This window comes from Ammospiza caudacuta, chromosome 10 (assembly GCF_027887145.1).
Source record: "Ammospiza caudacuta isolate bAmmCau1 chromosome 10, bAmmCau1.pri, whole genome shotgun sequence".
Taxonomy (NCBI): domain Eukaryota; kingdom Metazoa; phylum Chordata; class Aves; order Passeriformes; family Passerellidae; genus Ammospiza; species Ammospiza caudacuta.
Window position 1 is genome coordinate 17,659,715 of NC_080602.1, and position 21,120 is coordinate 17,680,834.

At 40.6% G+C, this 21,120-nt stretch overlaps 2 protein-coding genes across 6 annotated transcripts in view; both read left to right on the forward strand.

The window, feature by feature from the left end:
* SLC12A1 (solute carrier family 12 member 1) overlaps positions 1–1,694 on the forward strand; it is a 44,132-nt gene extending 42,438 nt beyond the window's left edge. For all 4 annotated transcript variants that reach the window (XM_058811748.1, XM_058811751.1, XM_058811749.1 and 1 more), the window contains one exon: positions 590–1,694. In XM_058811748.1, the coding sequence (XP_058667731.1) occupies positions 590–725 (136 nt within the window). In that variant the 3' untranslated portion in view covers positions 726–1,694. The remainder of the gene's footprint in view (positions 1–589) is intronic.
* A 5,124-nt stretch (positions 1,695–6,818) lies between these two features.
* DUT (deoxyuridine triphosphatase) lies at positions 6,819–13,444 on the forward strand. 2 transcript variants are annotated; one of them, XM_058811546.1, is made up of 7 exons: positions 6,819–6,888; positions 7,458–7,620; positions 9,061–9,152; positions 10,178–10,222; positions 11,603–11,677; positions 12,604–12,674; positions 13,105–13,444. In XM_058811546.1, the coding sequence occupies exons 2-7, from the start codon at positions 7,460–7,462 to the stop codon at positions 13,159–13,161; spliced, it is 501 nt and encodes a 166-aa protein (XP_058667529.1). In that variant the 5' UTR covers positions 6,819–6,888; positions 7,458–7,459; the 3' UTR covers positions 13,162–13,444. The 2 variants fall into 2 exon arrangements, with proteins under 2 accessions (XP_058667529.1, XP_058667528.1); XM_058811545.1 differs by lacking the exon at positions 6,819–6,888 and adding an exon at positions 6,970–7,063.
* The last annotated feature ends 7,676 nt before the right edge of the window (positions 13,445–21,120 follow it).

Below are 21,120 nucleotides of genomic sequence, written 5' to 3' on the forward strand. Positions count from 1 at the left end.
GCACTGAATATGAATCCTTCCTGGTGATGAAGCAATTGTATAAAGGAAAGGAGGCCACCAATAAAATTACCCAAAAAAGCCCTTTGCAGAATCAATTTTTATTTACAGACACATTTTTTGTGCACAGTTTCAATAAATTAGCTTGCACTTGTGATGCACAGACAAACCTCTACAGTTCTATTAATTCAGTCTCAAAAATGGGGTGGTCATATAGTGCTTACCACAAATTGACCGTATTTTAAAACTCCCATCTCACAGTAACTGCAGATCAGAAAACTGACTGATGGACTGCAAAACTGTGCATGTGTTGTATTTTTATCCTTTTTAAAAATCATACTATTTGTAAGTTTTATAACCCCAAAAATAGTCTTTACCAGTTTAAGGCTACAATCAAAAGCAGTTAATATCCAGTACAATCAGGTGAGCAAGGGTTTGTTTTCACATCATAAGGCCTTAATTTGCAATCTTTTAGAGTAATTATATCAGAGTTGTATATGAACAGTGATGCTTTCTGCTTAGTATTTAATGAGAAGCCTGGGCTAACCCTGCCTTCATAATGATAACTTTATTTTTCCCTCTGCCCAAACAGGAGCCTCCCTGTGGCAAGAAAAGGAGCAGTGTCTGATTACCTGTACATGGCTTGGCTAGAAATTCTCTCCAAGAACCTTCCTCCAGTCTTAATGGTCAGGGGCAACCACAAAAATGTACTGACTTTCTATTCTTAGAAAAACAGCAGTGCCTGGAACATGCCTTGCTTGATTCCAACAGCTACATTTTTAGCGGCAATGGTTCAAAGACACACTAATTTAATAGAAATCTAAAATTTTCATAATTGACAGGTTTTTGTGATAAATCCAAAGCAAAGAATTAGGAAAAAAAATGTAAATGGTCCCTGCTGGTGCTACACTCCAGTACAGGCAAAAGAAGGAAAATCTACCTATATGTCATATGAGACAGCAAATATTTTGAGCATAAAAAGAAGAAATTCTTCTGATTTTATAAAGTATTGAAAATGTCTTTGATATTTATCATAGAAAGCAAAAATTAACTGTGATAAAATAGAAAGGATTAAATCTCTAAATAATTTTTTCAAACTGCACTATCATAGTTGCTAATGGGCACACAGTAGGATTCAAATGAAATGCACCAACTTGTGAGACAAAAACCTGTATGGCATCCATCAGGTGTAAGCCAAGAACTGATAGAATGCAAGTAGAATATATGCAATGATTTTTGATTGTAATATTGCCAAATTAGGATCTGCCTACAGCAGATGCTTTTACCTAAAATGTTCTGCTAAATTAAATGAATTAAATTTAATTTAAAATTAAATTTAGTCACAAAAAATTGGATGCATAAAAATATGGACTTTATTACAAGACTTGATAATGCATTTTCAAGCTCTGACATGCAATAGAATATGTGATTGAAATAATTAAATATTGTAAGTAAATTTCACCAAAAAATTAGTAACACACTAAATATTCTGACAATTTTTGCTATGAATGTTAGGGTTAATACAATCGGATATTATACATTGGGATAATATGTACAATGATTTATGTGATTAGAAAACAAAAACTCATTAGCTGAGTTGAATGCCTTACTTTTGATTTATATAAAAGATTTCTCTCTTTTTTGACTTTCTAAATAATATTAATTACACACAAACTTCAAATAAAGGCAATTCATTATGTTGTGTAATTTTTCTATTTTCTACTCTGCAACGTTATGGTACTTTATAATTTCAGCTGTCAAGAAATGCAGCTTCTCTTTTTAATGGGTAAAGCTATATCCTATGGGTAAGCACTATTTAAATTAAAGACCATCAAGGAACATTTATTTATTTATTTTCTACAGTCCTGCAACTCCTTTGCAGAGATCAACCAACACGCAACCCTCATGAAGGCCAGGGAACCCTGGATTTCACTAATTGTATATTTTAAAGCAGGCCTCAGCTTCCATCTTGCTTGAATTATTAGAATTTGACTTGTAGTGGATTCAGCACTCCATCTCCAAAAATGACAAATATTTAATATTCATATTTTTTCTGAGTGCAACAGCAGCAATTCAGCAGAACATGGTAATGTAGCCCAGTAATCCATGCTTTATTTTCTCTACCTAGTAAAGGCAGGATATTAAATATTGATATTTTCTCATAATGTTCTTCCTTTGCCTCTCACACATTTACAATCAGGCTGAAGGATCATTTCACAACCTAACTGCATTACACAGAAGTTTCCTCCATATACCAGCCTTCCTGCACAACTCTGAGCAGACCAAAGCTCCCATTCTGCACCTGCAAAACAAGATTATTCTCATCCTTCACAGACATTTCAGCAGTGATACTGGAGCTGTTACATGCTGCCAGGTCCTTGCAGCTCCTTGTGGAATTGTAGTGGTCACCATCCTCTCCACCTCACACAGATACATCAGAATGGCACCCAGCCAAAGCCAGGCTTTGAGGGAGGCTCCACTTAGGCTTTGTGGGTTTCCAATCACACAAGGACCTGGAGGAATTCTACACCTCTGTTAAGCCCTTCAATGATACACATGACTGGGGATTGTTTCTTAAACAGTCCCAAGTACTGCAATTCTCAACCTGCAGGGAACACGGACCCAAACTGTGCTGGGGGACCCTAAACAGGTCCAGAAAGAGAATGAGCACAAAATAAACCAGCAATGGCACTCCCAAAACTCCTCACACTTCTCTCTCACAAACACACTGCTGTGGGCATTGCAAAAATAAATCCCAAGAGACACCTTTCTAAATAAATAGTCATCAAAAACTAAGTACTGACATACACATTTCTATAAAATTTCTTGCTTGCACTACAGTGACTAATTAAAAGATGTACCCACACAACAGTGGAATGGGATAAACTCAGGATGCAACAGCACTTGACTACCTGAAAGTGTTATTTCCACAAATTCACAAGTAATTTAAACAAAGTATTTTCCTGGCAGCTTCTACTCTGTTCCTCACCATGATTTCTGAATGTTTCTAGACCAATTTGGAGAGTATACTAATTATGAACTACCTTAAATTGCAACTTACATGGCAAAATTTTGTTAGTCCACCTACCTCATTTCCAACTCCATAAGAGACAGTCCTGTTTCAGTTAAGACAGCCTTAACACACAGAGTAACACTTTGAGGGCTTCAAGCATCAGCCCTTCTTGTTCTTTGGCCCTCCTTGTTCTTTGGCCACACCTTTTATCCCCTCCTGTTGATGCCCTGCACCTGTGTGCCCTCTGCTCCTGTGTGGTTACTCAGTGCCCCTGGGCACTCCCTGGCTCAGTGCTGCCAGTGCTGCTCACAGCTGTGCCCACTGGGGGTGAGGCTGGGCCAGCCCCACTCCCCATCACCACAAACTGGGTGCCTACACAGTTCTTTATGTAAGTTATGCATAAAACAACTGCTGAATTTTAATCATCAAGTTAGTAACTAAACTAATTACATATTTGACATCTCTAGGAAAGAATACAGCTCTAATGCTGTCTAGCACATTTTTAGCTTATATCACAGTACCAATTCCACAAGTTTATATCATTTAGGCTGGATTTGGTCAGTCACGACAAAAGCAAGCACAGGTAAAGTGACCAGGGACATTTAAGTGTGAAAATATCATTGCTATGAAGCAAGGACAAAGAATATTCTGAATTTTGTTCAAAAGCCTAGGCATCCTGCACAGCTAAGCTTGTGCCTAAGGGCCTGTTAAAATAACCCACTATTGTTCCTCTCATCAGTGAATCTTACCTTTCCCTCCATATGTTAGTGGACCTCCAACAGGTATCACAGAAGGCATTTCATCATAGTTCAGAGACTGCACTTTCCTTAAATCTTCTTACAACCACTGGCAAGCTGCCCATCTTGATCACATACCCCTAAAGCACAGTCCAGATTATGCTGTCCAGAACAGTATTCTTCCAATGTTTTTTCACTAGATCACAACAGAGATTCTTTTTCAAGGGATTGTTTCATTATTTTATTTTTAAATCAGCTATCCAACAGTGCAAGTAGAAAAGCTACCTAACCAAAAAGGCACTGAGTTGTGAGGATTAACAACTGTAACTACACTGCAAAAAGCATCTTGTTATCCTGCTTCACACTCGAAGGAGTTTCCACTCAATCTTCATCATCACAAACTACAAAGCTCCAGCCACCAGCATAGGAAATTTCATCAGTCTTAAACCTCAGCAGTTTTCACTACATCTTTGAAAAGTCCTACCAAAAGCTTTCATGACTGAGCAATACTAATCCTCAGAACACCTGAACATTTCTAATTTTTTTCTCTCTTTTTCTCTAATTCCATGTGAGATTTCAAGATCATTTTGGCAAAAGCAGTTTCAGCACCTGATCAGTAGTTTACAAGCCAGAGACATCAGCAGGTAACAGGAATCTGCAATTGTACATTTGGGGCAAACATCTACAAGCTGTTTTAGCAACTACTGACTCATCTAACTCCCCTTAGCTGTTTGTCAGGCAGAGGTCCCTGACCTGCCAGCAAAGCTGTGGGGACAGATTGTGAGTAACCCTCAGGATTTTCAGCTTGAATTTCAGGGGTCTCCCTCAAGCTTCTTCCTCTGGTGGTTTGGTGTCATTGGACTTCAAGGAAGTGAGCGTGGATCAAAGATCCTGCTCTGTCTCCCTTGTTACCATCCAGCTCTTGGCAGCAGAACAAAACCCTTCAGTGCTGCAGCTCTTTACTAAATGAGTGACTCATCCCTCGAGTTACAGATGAGGAAAGTCAGGGTTTGCAAGTGTTGTGCTTCAGCAGAGGTCAGGCCACTGCTCAAACATCTCTTCATGCTGGTGCCCAGGGCACAGCCCCCTGGCAGCTGTGCAGGCCAGCACTGCTGAGGGAACACCTCACACTGGCCTTGACTCTGCAAGAAAAATGGCAACAAACAAATACAGCGAGCTGCAGCCCACATTCTCCACAAACAAGTGCCATAACCCACAATCATGCCATTGGCTGGAATTTCATCAGAGGAAATTAAGTTTCAAACAAAATCAAACTCACTCAGGTTGACTGGAACAGAGTAAAAAGCAATGGCAAAATTCCACAACCCCCATGCTGTGCTGCAAACATGCAATCAAAAATAGAGTTTCATTACAAACAGACAACATCATAACAGCCTTTTTAAATTACAAACCTTCATCATTGGGAAAGAGACAGCTGTGCTAAGTAAGAATGGGGTGGGAAGTCGCTCTTTTAAAGCCAGGGTGTTCTTCTAATAAAAATCCTCATTTTAACACCGAAACTTCAATGGGGAGAATTTTGTGGCTATTAGCCCACAAGAGGCTCTGTTTCTGTGCACAACAAAGCAGCCTCCACTCCTGCTCTCAGTCCGGGCAAAAAGGCAAATGATTTCAGTTTATCTCAGGATTGTTTTCCAAAGGCAGGAGGAAATAACCAATGGACAGCAGCACTAATCAGCCATCAGGAATGCAGGAAGGTTTACTGACTCTACAGAGCAAGCAACACATTCCCAGAACCAAGGTAAACTTGGTTTTAGACCTACAGCATAAGGTTGGGGGGGTTCCCCTTATAAAGATCTGGGAAAAAAACAAGTGTCACTCAGCTGAGTCCTTTCCTCTCTATTATTCATGGGCTTCCAGGCTACCTCAAGCAGAGTTTAGAACCCAGCCTACTTCCCCAAGTCTGGCCACTCATAAAAATGGTCCTTTTCTACACTATAATGCAGGATGCAGTCGTAAACTCCTGCTTGTATAAATAAACATTTACAATTAGATACTAATCTGATACTAATGCTATCAACTTCAATTTTTGGATAGCTTATATCAGAAGCCATAAAATATTTTAAGTAGTTTTTTTACATGGGTCTGTGTTACATATATATTCTCCTTAAAACAGTGCGTACTATTTAGACTGAAAATACTGAACAGGAATAAAAGAAAGCCCAAATTGGGACATTCTTAAAAATACCTTTCACAACTGAACTGCCATGTGTAGTAAAGGTTTCACTGCCATCTGGCTGCATTTAGAAAACATAACATAGCAAGGAGACAATCACATACACTTAAGAGTTTAAAACAAAAATCACAGAGAGTAGTTGACAAAATCTGGACCAACAAAAAGAATCCAAAAGCCTGTAGCTATTATGCAGAGCCAAATACCTCCATTAGCCTCACCAGGGACAATTCTGAAACTATGAATCCAATGGATAGTCTTTTCAGCCCCTAGCAGAGAGCCATGGGGGAATGCAGGAAATTCCCTACTCCTAGGGATATACATATGTCCTGTAGAATATATCTATATGTAAATAGAAAGACATAAATGTAGGAAAAACAGGGGGGAAATTACATCATAAATCGAATGGCAAGATGGCAGAGTGTATTAAAGACAAGGAAATAAGTCTCGTGCTCCAAGACAGAAGAACAGGGCAGGCCTAGCGCTGACACGTTTTCCCATCCACCTCATCGTCAAGAACTGTTCTCCTCCCTTAAGGCAAACGCCTCCGTCGCGGCCTGACCATTTCTGAAGGAGTCTCTTTCTGTCTATACTCCGCGCAACGTGCTCTAAGATCCGCTTTAACAGCAGGATTACAGTGGGTGCTCTCCAGAGGTCCCTCTCAGCCCCAAGCACCCTATGCCTGTGGAGGACAGCGGCTGTTTGCCGAACGCGGGGCGGCCCTCTGTGCTCAGCCTCTCCCGGCTGTGCGGGGCGGGAACGGCGCCGGGGCCACCGCCTGCCCCTGCCCCGGTCCCGGCCCCGGCCCCGCCCGCCCGTGCAGCCGCAATCGCGTCCCCCGGCAACGCCGCGCGGCCCGCGGGGTCCGCCCGCCAGCCTGCGGCAGCGCCGCCGCCGCATCCCGAGGGGCGCCGCGGGCCGGGCTGCTGCCCGAGGGGCTGCGCCGGCAGGTAGAGCCCGGGCACGGGGAGAACGGGGCGCCGGCACCTCCGCCCGCCCCCGATGAGCCGCGCGGACCGCGGCGGGGAGCGCCTGGCGAGCGGTCCATGGCGCGCTTCCCACACGGCGGCGGCAGCGCTATGTCGGCCCGGTGCCTCCGGTGGCTCCGGCACCCCTTCGGGCGCTGTAAGGAGGGGTGGGGGAGTTGCGGGGCAGCATACACTGCCCAGCCCGCAGCCCTCAGGGGCTTTGGGGGATACACGCTCCCCAGCCGCACCGCGGGCCCTCTCGGTGCCCCTCAGGGGCCACCCGGCCGTGAGGCGGTGACCGCGCTTTGGGGCGATGGGCGAGCCCGCCTGACACACGGGGCGGGACCCTCAGTGCGGGCGCGGGGTGCCCGGGAGGAGCTGGGCGAGGCCATTCTCACCGAGGGGGGAAATGGGGTTGCGCCGCGCGCGGAGAGGCCGCGGACAGGCCGGTTTCCCCCCCCCCGCTCCCGCCCTCATGGGCCGTGCCGCGTTTTGGCGGGTTTTTGGCGTGCGGGTGGCCGTCCCTCACAGCGTCTCTGCCGCTCCCTCAGCCATGCCCGCCTCCGAGGCCGTGCCGCAGCCGTCCCCCAGCAAGAGGCAGAAGGGCTCGGGGCCTGGAGAAGCCTCCGCACGGCTGCGCTTCACCAAGCTGTCCGAGAACGCCTTCGCTCCGTCCAGGGGCTCCGCGCGGGCTGCGGGCTACGATCTGTACAGGTGAGGGAGGGTGAGGGTTCGGCACCCGCGGCGGGAGCTCCGCCCCCCTCGGCGAGCCCTGGGCACGGGGCTCCGGCGGCTGGGAGGGCCCTCGTGGCCTCTGGCCGAGCTGAGGCCCCGGACGGTCTCGCTGGCCGTGCAGGAGAGGAGGCCAGAACTGATCTGGCTCCCCTGCTCCCCCATCGTCACCATTTTCCGTTATCTGTGGTCCAGCCATGTTACAGCATAGGTTGCATCAGGCACAGATGTCATTGGCTAAAAGTCAGGCCTGACAGAGCATCCAGAATTGCTGTTGGTGCTCACATCGGCCAGGTTGCGTTTCTCTTGAAAGGAAAATATGGTAGCACACGTGGGCCCTCCTTGCCAGCACTTGTGCTTTTCTGTTTTCCTCTTGGCTCCGGGGCTGCTGCCTGCCAAAGGGCCTTGGAGCCGTTTGATAATGCTCCTGGCTGGAAACCGCGTGGGTTCATGTACAGACTTAGGTTTTGGTTTGAATTAACAATGGCTTTTATTCAATGGCTTTCACTTGGTTCAGAAATACCCGTAGCTAGACTTGTGGTTGTTTGCATAGTGCTTCTGCGATCAACTCACTCGTTTTGAACGAGTGAACTTTGCTGCTGCCACTTCTAACTTACCATTTTTAGTATTACGTAGAATAACCAGCCTTTTTCTTCCTTCACCTCTCTGACTTTCCTGAAGATTTACTGCACTACACCTTACCCTTTTTTCTTTTTATCCCTTTCATCTCACCAGGTTTGTTTTTGTTCTTGTTCCAATGTTGCACTGTAGACCTGGAAAAAGTCTGTTTTATAGAAAACCTCTCAGTGCTTCCCATCATTTGAAAAACAGCTCTTTGTCAAGGTCAAGACATGACAAGTATTGTCACCACTGCTTTTCATTAGGCCTCCAGTTGGGTAGCTTCAGCCAGTTCTTAAAATCTCTGTAGTTTAGAGTTTCCAGGAGAATTGTGTGTATCATGAACTGTCAGACTGCTCAGAAAAAAAACATTGTGGCCTAAAAGTTAATTTCCTAGATTGTTAATTTTGATTGCACCTAGTTCATCTGCTGTACAAAGCTTAATCAGACTGTATTATTCATAAAGTTTTTGCTATTGCACAGAAAATGTACAATCACGTTCACCTAATGGTTATTTTAAACTTGTATTTTTTTTTATATCTTACTAATTAAAAAACATTTGAAACTGGCAGAAGTATGCTGTTCAAATGACACTTCTGGAATCTTAAACTAGCACCATCAGAATTGCAGCATCTTGTGTTTTAGGATCTGCATTCAATTTTGCAAATCTGTAAATATTTGTTGTTTAAATTTCATGGTATAAATTCCCTGGCAAATCATTCTGGGTAATTTTGTATCTTAAGTTACAACAAAGAAACTTTAAAAAATATTCTATATAAACTAATGTTTCTTCCTTTAATGTAGTGCCTATGACTGTGTGATCCCCCCCATGGAAAAGGCTGTGGTGAAAACAGACATTCAAATAGCACTTCCTTCTGGCTGCTATGGCCGAGTGGGTGAGTACACAGCTGTCACAGGCTGCAGAGGCATTCTAGAACAGGTTGGACAGCATCTTCACATTTAGATTCTGCCTAAAGCTTTCAGAATTAGTCAGCACAAAAAGGGGATGCCACATGGCTGTGTGATTTACTTAATCTTGTAGTGTTTTCCTGTTAGCTGTTGTCAGACACATTTGAGGTTTGGTGTGTGTCGGGTGGCCAAAGGATGATCAGCAAAAATGCCTGTACTCTACATACAACTTGAACTTTATAGGCCCCACAGTAGTTCATTATTTGTATGCAGCTTCAGAATTCAAACCACAAAGACTAATAGGTATTGGACATACAGAAAATGCATCCCTGGTTGTTTAAAAATTAACCCCAGAGTACCAGTGTAGTAGAATTTGATGACATATTGTGATAGAATAAGAAAGATATCTATACAAGATATTTTGTTTATTTTGTGCATTCTTTATCTGAATTATGTAGAAATTCTTTATGTAAAAAAGCATAGCCACTCCAGTGAAAGAACATGATCAGAGTTTGCCATGTCCTTTTATGTAAAAGAACACGTGCATTTCTCTTAGCATAAGGTAAGTAAAAACCTAAATCCCCACACACAATTTTTCTGTGTATAACACTGCTTAGGAAATTCCTTGCCAGGTATTTTATTCCTTCATAACTTAAATGGATTGACCTAATAGTCTGAGATGATGCTGAACCAGTTGTAGTCACCAAAAATAAACCAAGATTAGACAGTCTGTCTGCTCCAGTTGCCTTCCTTGGAGAAACCTACTCTGCAATTGCAGGTCAAATAAAGATACATTTCCATTATTTAAAAATTGCAATTTTTTTGTTGCCTGTTGCAGCTGTTATTCTGTTTAATATATATGTAAACTCTTAACATAATTCCTGTAATATGTTTATTTTAAAAAGACTGGAAACAATTGTCATTCCCAAGACTCTGTGCAAACACCCTATATAACCTATAAATACTTTTTGAAAGAAATAAATTGTAATACTTAATAAAAATTCTTTTCTAGCACCACGTTCTGGTTTAGCTGCAAAGCACTTCATAGATGTTGGAGGTAAGCTTTTTGTTCTTTTTATTAAGACTTGGTAAGTATTGCTCACAGAAGTGCCTTAGTTTCACACTGTAGTGTGCAAATAAATGATGGCTTCCTGGGGACTCTGGCAAAAGGAGATACTTGGGTAACACCTGAGAGAGACAGGTCATCATAATTATGTTAACACTTTCTTAATTATAAGAAAGATTACTGATTTTTTTTAACTAATAACTGTATCATATTTCTGTAGGCAGTGCCTGCCATAGAAGTTACTTTTTGGCTTAGGCATTAAAGATGACTTCTTACATGCTGGTTTCTCCATTTTTTTAACCAGCAAATTAACTTGAGAATTGCTTGTTTTTCTGAATTTTCAAAACTCAGGGGATACTCCCAGTGCTACTAGCACCTTAATTAGGAAGCTGTTCAGCAATGCCATTGGATTAACCCAAAACATTACATAGGAGAGCTGTGTAAATACTTTTTCCACACTGGAACTAATGAAGAGATTGCATGGGAACTATGGATCATAGGCATTACAATTTTTTCAAAGCTGAAGGAAATACTTTACAAAGTAGGTTTTTCTTCTAAATGTGCATTTTGTGGTTCAACATTAAAACTTCAAGGTACACTCATGCTACAGTTTCTTCTGGTGTTAGTAATCTCTAATGGTAGTACTTTGTATAAAACGGGGAATGTCTTGAACTTGAATAATTTTATTTTAGTATTTAAATTATTTCTGCAAGTAGACTTCCAAATATACATACTTAGGACCACAGGGAGGCCCAAACTCATATTTTCTACTGGAAATGCATTTCCTCTATCTGAGAGAAAAACTCTAAAGAAGCAGAATATCATTATTTTAATGTAGCTAGTCTTCTGAACTATGCAGTTAATACAGCCATACAAAATAGAAGAGTAAGCCTGTTATATAGTCTTGGTACTAGATACAGCTGTATGACAGTCACTTCCTCACAGTCTGATTCTGTTACCTTGCCAGAGGTACAGGGTTCGGATCTGTGCAAATCCACAGCTCTCAAATGAAATGTTAGAGTTAACAACAGATTTCTGCTTGACACTGAACGAGCTGAAGTTAGCTGAACAAATGGGGCCTGAATTTAGTCCAGCTGTCTTGATTTCAGATAGGGTGTTACTACTAAAATTAGTAGTACAGTGGTAAAGCACTTCTTGACATGTGATGGGGTTTTTCAGTTCCTTTTGCAAGACTGATTAGCATTTTTAGATCTCAGTATTTGCATATATATTGTTAGTTGTGCATCAGAAGTATTAAGCCTGTCATTATGAGATACTGTAATCATTTATTAATCTAAACTTTAATCTAATCTAGTTATCTCATACACTGACATTTACTAACTGGGCACCTCTCAAAATTTCTCCTGACAGCTGGTGTTATTGATGAGGATTACAGGGGAAATGTGGGTGTGGTACTGTTCAACTTTGGCAAGGAGACATTTGAAGGTAAGTGTTAAGCCTGGCACAGCCTATTTTCAGCCATCTGACTGGGAACAAGAAACTAATTTTTTCTTTAAAAGTTTATGCAGAGGTGGAACTAGCTGGGAACATTTTTCTTCTCTCAGTTAACAAAAGCACAGATACTTTATAATGTCCTGTCATGGGAACATGTAAAGATTGTACTCAAATTAAGCAGCATGCAAAAAAACTGCCCCCAAAACCAGTGCACCGCCACAAAAGCAAACCAAAACATCCCTACTTAGCTAAGCTTTAGATTCACAAGCTGTACTGAAATGCAACTTTGTATCAAGTTACTACCTTTCTCTGAAAAACAAAATTAGCTAAGCAGTATTTGAGAAAAACCTTGTCCAGAGTCATGGGAAACCTGAGTAACAGACAGGATTTTCCCTTTATTACACCGTCTTTCTGCAAAAAGTCAGTTTTCAGTTTCAGTGCCCAGGTGCAAGAAGTGCTTTTGTGGCCTCTCCTGCATCTTCACATCACAAGCTGCTTATGGAAGTTCTGTGAGCCTGATTGGTTTTTAGTGAGAAACTCAGTGTTCCTTTTATCAGTTTGCCTTTTTCTCCCCAAATTCCTGGATCTAGTTTATAAAAGGAGCTACATTGTCCATCCAGCTGTGTCTCCATCTCTGCAGCACTTGTACATAATGAACTTGGGATGCCAGAGTATGGCAGCAGGAGTGAATGGAAAGGCCTTGGGCTGGTACAGCTGCTGACATTCAACATAGAAGGACCAAGCAAAACTTTATCTTAACCTATATTTTTCTGGGTCTGTTAACCTCTGTTTAGATAAGTTTCAAATAAGTGTTTTCACTTTTATATATTCTGATATTCTTGAAAGGAGATTGTCTAAAGTCTATATTCATTGTTCACTTTTTTGAAGGAACTAACAATATTTTAACTTCTCTGCAGTTAAAAAGGGGGATAGAATTGCCCAGCTCATCTGTGAACGCATTTATTATCCTGAGCTAGAAGAAGTTGAAGTAAGTTGACAAAAGAAAATATTTCTGCCTTGTCAATGATTATTAGTTTAAGATACTTGTATATAAGAGGAAATTTGTTATATAGATAAATACTTGGCTAAAATTGCTTTCAATGGTAGAACTGCATAGCAGCAGTACTACCTGAATGAAAGTCTTGATTCTCTGTACATACTTGCACAGATGTTATTTTTTTTCCTTTTTTGGTAAGTTTTCAGAGTTTTTGAGGAACAGTTCAGTATATACTAGAAATGGTTGTCTCACAAGCATTTGTTTAAGCTTGTACAAAAGGTATTCTAAAGTCTCTTGCATACATTGTTTTCTTTCTTAATTATAGCACTTGTTACAAGTAAATGATAGACAATATCTCTTGTATAGAAACAAAAGGCAGGTTAAGGCACTAAACCAGCTTATCATAATTGATGTCTTTCAGACTCTGGATGACACAGAACGAGGTGAAGGTGGCTTTGGCTCTACTGGAAAGAACTGAAAATCACTTGAATACGCTTTCTGTTTTTGTTTTTTGTTATACTATTTCTAATTTTTCATCTGAATTAGAAGTAGGATTTCTGGAGTACATAAGAATATTTCAAGTTTTATTGAGACTTCTCTGTATCTATCCTCCAGTGAATTTGTCTGCATAATGAGGAAATATGCATGACTGGCTTGACTTACTAGTTAATGTATTATTTTCTCTTTCAAGAAGTTTGGTCCTCAGCAATAAGAACATATTGTTTATGTGGCAATTATGCTGTAATAAATGAAAAAAATAACTTAATGATCTATTTTATTTTACTCAGCTAACCTACAACAGCCAATTGTTCCCTTGCCAGTTTTTGTTAGACTTCTGAAAGCTGTCTTCCACGTGGCTCAGGATTTCATACAGCATCAGTGACAGTACCAATAGTACCAATAGGACTTCCCACTGTGACACCAAAAGCAGAATAAGACAAAGATATTCAATATTGCATCCTCTACAACCTGTCCAAATACTTGTGTTTCTATGCAAAGCTAAAGTTCTGACCTTGATCCTCAGCTGATCTTCAAGTGGCCAGTTTTTCAGCTCTCTTATATTCAAAGTAATACAGTTTGAGTTAAATAACACAACTCACCTGGAAATAGCTTCTATGTAGTAAACAAGAGCTATGAATTACACTTTTGGAATATTTTTACAAATTTATCAATATGTTTCTGTATGGAAGTAAATTCTGAATTATTGAAGCAATGCACAGTTTGGTGTTTTAAGGTCACTTTTGTCCAGTTAACAGAGAATGTTTTTTGAATCTGTCCTAAACTTGATTCAATAAGTGTGTGGAATTTCTTAAATGACTCTCTGACTTTTAGGTGAAAGAACATGCAGAGGAGAGAAGAAATAAAAAAGGAAAGAAAAGTGACTATTTTCCCACTTTACATAAAAGAATTAGAAAAGGCTCTGAAGCTCTCACTTTTTTCCTGCAGCTGTCGTAGGAAATTCTGTGCATTAAGTTTTAGCAGTGGAAAGGGCACCTTTGTAGGCTGATGTTCACACTGCTCTTCTGCTGGGTAGTTTCAGCTCAGGATAATCCTGTTGGTATTAGTTTCATGTTCCTGTCTAGGACTATTTTTAGTGAAGTAGGCCTAAAATACTACAAATCTTATACATTTTATCCTGCCTGCCCCTGGAGCTGCAAAATAAAAGAGCAGTGTGACAGCGTTCAGATCCCTTCAGCCATGGGATAGGCATTACACTGGCTTGGCAGTGCTGAAACAAGAAGTAGATTCACCTTTGTCTAGGGTAGAAACCTTTTCCTCTAAGTGCTATGATATCCTGATCAGTGGTTTTGCTGTTGGTCCTTACCCCTGTGCTTGGATCTGTACCCCCAGACAGACCATCAGGAGCAGGCACATCCTGCAGAAGGCCCCTGTAAGCAAGAGCTCATCATACCAATGGAGTCTAAATGAACTGGGAAAGCTGAGCTTGACACTAATTTTATTCAGTTCTATACCCTGCCAAAAAGGAACTTAAAGGCTATTTAAAGGCCTAAAAATCTATGATCCTTTTGTGAAAAGCTGTTTCCTCTTCTGGACTGTAAGTCAAAGTTTTGCTGCAGTTTTTAGTTTCTACCTCCCAAAGCAAACACCCAGCAGGGGTTCCACTGATGCAAGTCCTTTTTAAAAAAAGATGCTACAAGAGGCCTTACTTGGAACTGCAACCTACAAAGAATAAGTTGGAGTTCATGTGATACTTATTTGCTGTACCTGGTGGAAAATTAACTGATTTCCATTTTTGAAAATAATGCTAATACAGATTCTGAGATAAGTATTTGCTAAAAAAAGCACAATCTCAGGAGCTATCTGAGACAGATGAGGAAAAAACAAATTTACATATGCACACCTGCAGTAACTTGAACGTTAAAACCATTATGTGTCATTACCAGGAAAGGCTCACTTGTTTTGAAACTGGTATGGTGGAGTTCCTTTCCATTGTTTCTCAGTACTTCTCTAGAGAAGTGTGTCATGAGTTTGAGATTGCTGCAAGGCCCTTCCCAGTAAGGACCTTGGGAATGTTCATCTGAAATGAGAAATGTTTTCAAGCTTACCTCTACACTGAGCTCTTCCATGTGCACCAAGCCATTGCACACAGGTAAGGAATTCTGGTAATTCCTATTAGGGTGTTGGGATTTGCTATTTTCCTCAATAGAAGTAGCAAATTTTTGAAAGACAAATACTTCTACCCAGACAACAAGAGTTCCCAATCTACTGAAAGTTCTAAAGTTGATAGTGCTACTGCAGATCAAGGCCTGCATTTGAAACTTGTAGAAACTTTGTACTGGGCCTGAGTAGAGGCTTCTTGAAACAGCATTTGCTACTCTATGGTTCAAACCAAGCTATCTCTTTTATTTATATCCCCACAATTTCATTTATATGAAAAACAATACCCTCCCAATTATTTTCATGTTCCCTTTTTCCTATAATATCTACATTACAAAAGTGTATTATCTTGGTATCTGGCAAGAGAGAGGGGAGTGGAAAACAATCTCTTTCATGACTTTATCTGAGACCTATCCTAGCTCCATTACCTAATTGTAAATTAGTTTTGTAATTCAGTGACAAACTGCCTAAGTGGGTCATTGAGTGCTCAGGTAACCTCAGAAGTTCCCCAGCAGTGTGCACAGGGCTCACTGCTGTGTAGACAGATTCATGTCTCCAGAGCCTGCCACGGGTGTGATCCCCAGGGCTCACTGCAGGTACCAAACTGAAGAGATGTAAAGCTATTTCCAAAGTAACAAAATGAAAATCAGCTTAAGTAAAAATTACATTGGGCTGTTCTCCACTATCACTGACCAGATCCAAGCTGCTCTTTAATTCAGCTACTCACATCTGTGAGAGGAGTTACCTAAAGCTTGAAGAACAATCTTGTGGAACATCCTCTGTGCAAATGAAACATGAAGCCCTTATAAATTAAAAGTGATTTGTTGGGAATTCTTATCTACAGCAGAAAAGAAAACTTTCCTGCAAGGAAAGGAGAAGGACATTACTGACTAACAATCTTCCTTTTTTTTAGAAATGGATTTGACTTGTTACAGGGATAGAGAATATCTGGCCTTTCACCCCAGGTGAATTTGGAAGAAAGTTGAGATGCTTAGCTCCACATTCACGTCCATGGTTTGAGTTGTATTATGAGACCTGAGAGGGTTCTATTTTTTAATTTCAGCTGCAATATTTACAATAACCTCTATGTCCTTAGAAAGGCAGAGGATCATAAACTGATGAGGGTTTTGAAGGAACATGGGATTCCTATACAATTCCTACCACTTGAACTCTCCACTTTTGGACAAAAATCTTAAAAATTATGGCAGTAATACCACTGCTACCATTGATCTTTAGTTCTTTCTTTCCCCAGAGTGTTAACCTGGTATAGTTGAGAATTTAGGCATAGCTTCCTCAGCTCAGCTGTTATATTGCTCTATGGCATGGTAGGAATTTTTTTATCTATTTAATGTTTTCTACATCAGCCACTAGATGGCACTTAAAGTTTGCTTTCTTTTCCACTTCTTTTTCAGAGGTATTTTTCAAAGATTGTTCATCTATAATTAAGAGTTGATGACTCCCACTGGGACTATGTTGGTGGAAAGAAAGATGCAGCAATATTTGAGTGAAAGCAGGCAAAAGTATGACCATTAAAGGGGGAACAATGACAATAATTTAAATAAGATTGGGTGGTTGCAGTGTTTGCATAATCCCTCCTGGCATGCAAGAGCACTAGAGAAGCCTGTGGCTTTTCTCTCCTGCTGCGTTTCAACAAAAAATGGAAAATTGTAATGAACAGCAACATTTTTCCTGTCTTTCGTATTCACTGTGCTCTTACTCTCTTTCTCCATTCCTTTAAGTGGAATGCAGACTACTTAAGGATTGCCTTGTAATGAAAGTAATCTATAGCCTGGTCAGCTCTGCATTGGATTTTCCAAATCAAATGCCTCTGGCTGCAAGGTCAGGATATAAATTAAAACCTACTTAATACATGTTAACTCACTAAGGGTGGGTGATACATAGTAACCTGAATTATTTCATTTAAGGTTCCCTAGTTTCTGTATTGCTTGCTGCTATAACACAGTTTGGAGCTCTTGTATGTCTTCTAATTTTTCTATTTTTCTGGTTTTTTGGTTTTTTTGGTTTTTTTTGTTAAATAACTACCATTGTATTTTGGCTTAAAGATGGTTAAGTAAGTTTTGGTATTAAGTAAACTTCTATGACCCTGCCTATTTCCTGTCCTGTCAAACCTTTCCTTGTAAGAATAACAGTGTCCTTTTATTTGGTGGAGTGTAGCATGATGTTTTTGGCAGGCACGAAATTTTTGACTTGCATAAATTTGTGACCTCAAGTGCAAGAAAAGTGAATGCTTGCTTCAGTACCTCATGGTTTTTGCCTAAAAAGAAAAGTGTCTACATGGCTAACCATTACAATTTCTGAAGGAAAATTATCAGCACACTTATTCCACCTGATTGCACATGACTGCACTTCCAAATAAAAGAACCAGAAATAAAATAAGTATTTTGCACCTAGTTATGTAAGTTACTGAAAGCCTGAAAATATAGGGCAGACTGTACTGCTTACTGGTTTCTGGAATTGGCACACATGGCACTTCCCTCACTAACAGCTATTTGGCAGTCCCTAGCTCAGTAAGGATGTGATTCTGCAAAGTGTAAATTCGGGTCTGCTGCTGGCCAGAGAATGTCATTGCATGGTTAGAGGTTGCAGGATCGGGTCTGAAGTGAATTTACGTAATGATTTTCCTAAACTTTCCCTCCATTAACTGTGTGGTTATTTAGCTCTTTGCCACTGAGGTGATGCTTTTCCCCTACTCAGAACACAGTAAGAAAGCCTTTTACCCTGCCAAGTCTGAAAACCTGACAGATTAATTTTATAATTTGAGAGCTCTTATCCAGAAAGTAACTACTGTATTTTAACATGTAAATTGTGTTTAAACAAACACATGTGAGCTCTGTATGCCTACTTGTTTCCCCTTAGAATTTGATGGGGTTTTTTTCATTGTCACAAAATTTTATATTAACCTTCTGCATTTTAGAGAACATTTGTACAGTATAATTCGTAACAAGAGTTTTGTATCAATCAATACTGCTCATAGCCTTGAACTGAAAAAAGTTGTCTTTTGTCTACTATTGATTGTAGCAAAGGAATTAATTTGCTTTCATTTTGTAAAAGGAAAAAGGAAAAGCAAACAGACATGACTGTAGCATCCTTGGCCAGATTCTTTTAACAGGAATATTTTTGTTTATGGATTCCTACTGTGAAAGGTTGTCTCCAAGTGTCCAAGACAAAATAACTATGTGTCCTCCTTGGAAGGAAACATCTTTCCTTTGCAGCTAAACTGATAGTGCCATGTCTGGCAAGCACAGTAGTTATCCAGTGCTGTCTGCTAATACAGCTCAATCCTGATGACAACCTTCCCACCTGCTTAGCTTACACTCTGTTCACTGCCAAATTCCAGGGTCCCTTCCTTAGGGTGCAGGAGAGCATCAAGGAATCCCACTTGTCAGTTTTTCACAGCAGCAAACATAAAAACACCAGTCTCACTATCCCACAAAGGAGTTACTGCTGGCAGCAAGCCAAGCTGATCAGCATTACAGGTAATTCAAGCCATTTAAATTCTGCAATAGTTTCTTTATTCATCCTATATATGATGCTGTATCTTAGCAACATGTATAGGCTAGAGCAGTCAAAGAGAAGGAGGTGTTTTGTTAAGGGAGAAATTATCTTTCAGTCCTGTTCTTACCTTTCTTCTCAACTTGCATTTAAGTCATTAGTAACGTGAGAAAACTGAAAAGGGAGCTGTGACAACAAGAGGAAATAATGGATTCAGCAACAGAGAACTCATTGCTCTCCCTGGACATGAAGAGGAAGTGACAGAGCTCCACTCATCTTGGTGAGCTCCACTCATCTTGGATTATTTTGTTTGGGATGGGATTTTTTGTCTGGTTAGCTGGGTTTTAATACTAATCATATCAATTAAGCTACTAAAAGTTCTCCAGGAAAAACTGGATAGAACTCACTGCCTGGAAGACTGCCACCAGATGTAAAGCCAAACTGCTGCACCAGGGAGGCAGCAAGGTACTGGGTTTTTTGTCAAAAATAATTTCTTATTGTACACTTTGTTATCAGTTTCTAGCCAAGAAAGGCTTTAAGAGTGGCTTTAAAGAGGGCCTCATATTTCTGGAAGCCTCACAGATGTTGTGTCCCACCCTAGGTCACCTGCAAAGAGCCCCCAGACTGCTGTTCATAACTTTCCCAAAAGGCAGTTGAATAAGACTGACTAATAGTCAAAACAGGCAGGCTTTCACTATTGTATCTTGAGCAGGCTGGAGGTCTGCTGTGTGGGAGGAAGAAGCCTCTGTTTGCATTTACTTTTTATTTGGATGACCTTTGAGATGCTTAGCATTTATGGGACAGCCTGGACTGAGCAGAAAAACACTCAGGCACTTCCAGGTAGTTTGGATCCTACAACAGGATTTTTATTTTTTTCTGCCTGCTCCGGGCCACCTGCTTGCCAACAGAACCTGCCTATTTATTTTTACATCATTATTTTCTGCTAATAAAGTTGATTTTAAAACTATAAGAACTTAAACTAATAACAATAATAACAAATGGGACTCTACCTCTGTCCCCCTCCTCCTGAAGTTTGCTATTCAAATGTACAGAACTAATGTCCAAAGCATGGCTGGATATTTATTACAGCATGCAAATGATCACTGATTCCAGAGCTGCGTATATGCTAAATGAGAAATTATTACTCATTTGCAATTATTCCAGGAAATCTTGAGTAGCTGCCAAAATAATAAAACAGCTGGATGAGCAGAGGGATGGGATCAGTTTAAGCTGGCACTCAGGCTGAAGAAATTCATGCAAAGTCACAGCCATGGGTGTCTGGAAGACTCAGCTTTATCCCACTGTGGAGCTGGTGCACAACATTGTGCACTGTTCCATGCTAACAACATCTGCCCAGAAAATGAGTTACTCCTCCAGTCTCCATTGGAGACCCCCAAGTGCCTCTAGAGCCACAGATCAGCAAAAACAGTGCATCAAAATGAGAACCATGATAGGTTTATTAATCAAGACAGTGTTGTTGATACTAACCCAGGTTAGACATTATATAAGTGGAGTTTATTACAAATACTGTGACTGCACAAATAGAGTGGATAGGGAGAAAGCTAAGGCTAAAGTCATATTTTATGATGCCTTAGGATCCCCCTGCATAAATCCTTTTCTCCTCATGCCACTGCTCATTGATCTCTACCATCTGGACCAACAAACTTTCATCGCCAGGTGTGCTATCAGCTAGCAGGCAATGGTAGGAGTGATTAAATAGAAGGTTGAAAAATTCATGTGAAAGTTACTCACATCTAATGAACAATAGAGAAATAATTTGAGCTGTATTTAGCTGGTACAAAAGAAAAGCGCTTATAAGATAGGCATTAGAATCAAAAATTACACCTAAGAGCAAAGCTCCTGGCTTAGCACTATAAAGTACGTGCCAATAGTCCAGGGAAAACTCTTTTCTTAAACTCCATCATAGTTCCATTAAAAGTTGCCTCTTCTGCTGATAAAAGTGCATTCCATGGTCTCACTGGTCTGTGCATATTCCCAAAGTCTGATGCTGTTGCTGGCAAAGCCTTATTATAATCCTACATTACATAGAGCACTGTGCAAATACTAAACAAAAGAAAATGACATCCAACTGCTAACACAGACTTACCCTTTCCCACAGCCAAAGTAGCCATCAGACAAAGGCTTCCTCTGAACCCTTGCTCATTGTGTGAAGCACAATTCAAACAATCATCAAATGGTATTAATCATGGCCTTCCATAACTCTATAACTAGTATCTTAAAGTTATCCTGCATGGTAAATATAATTTTCAGCAGCTGAGAACTGTGAAACTGCTACAGCCCTCAT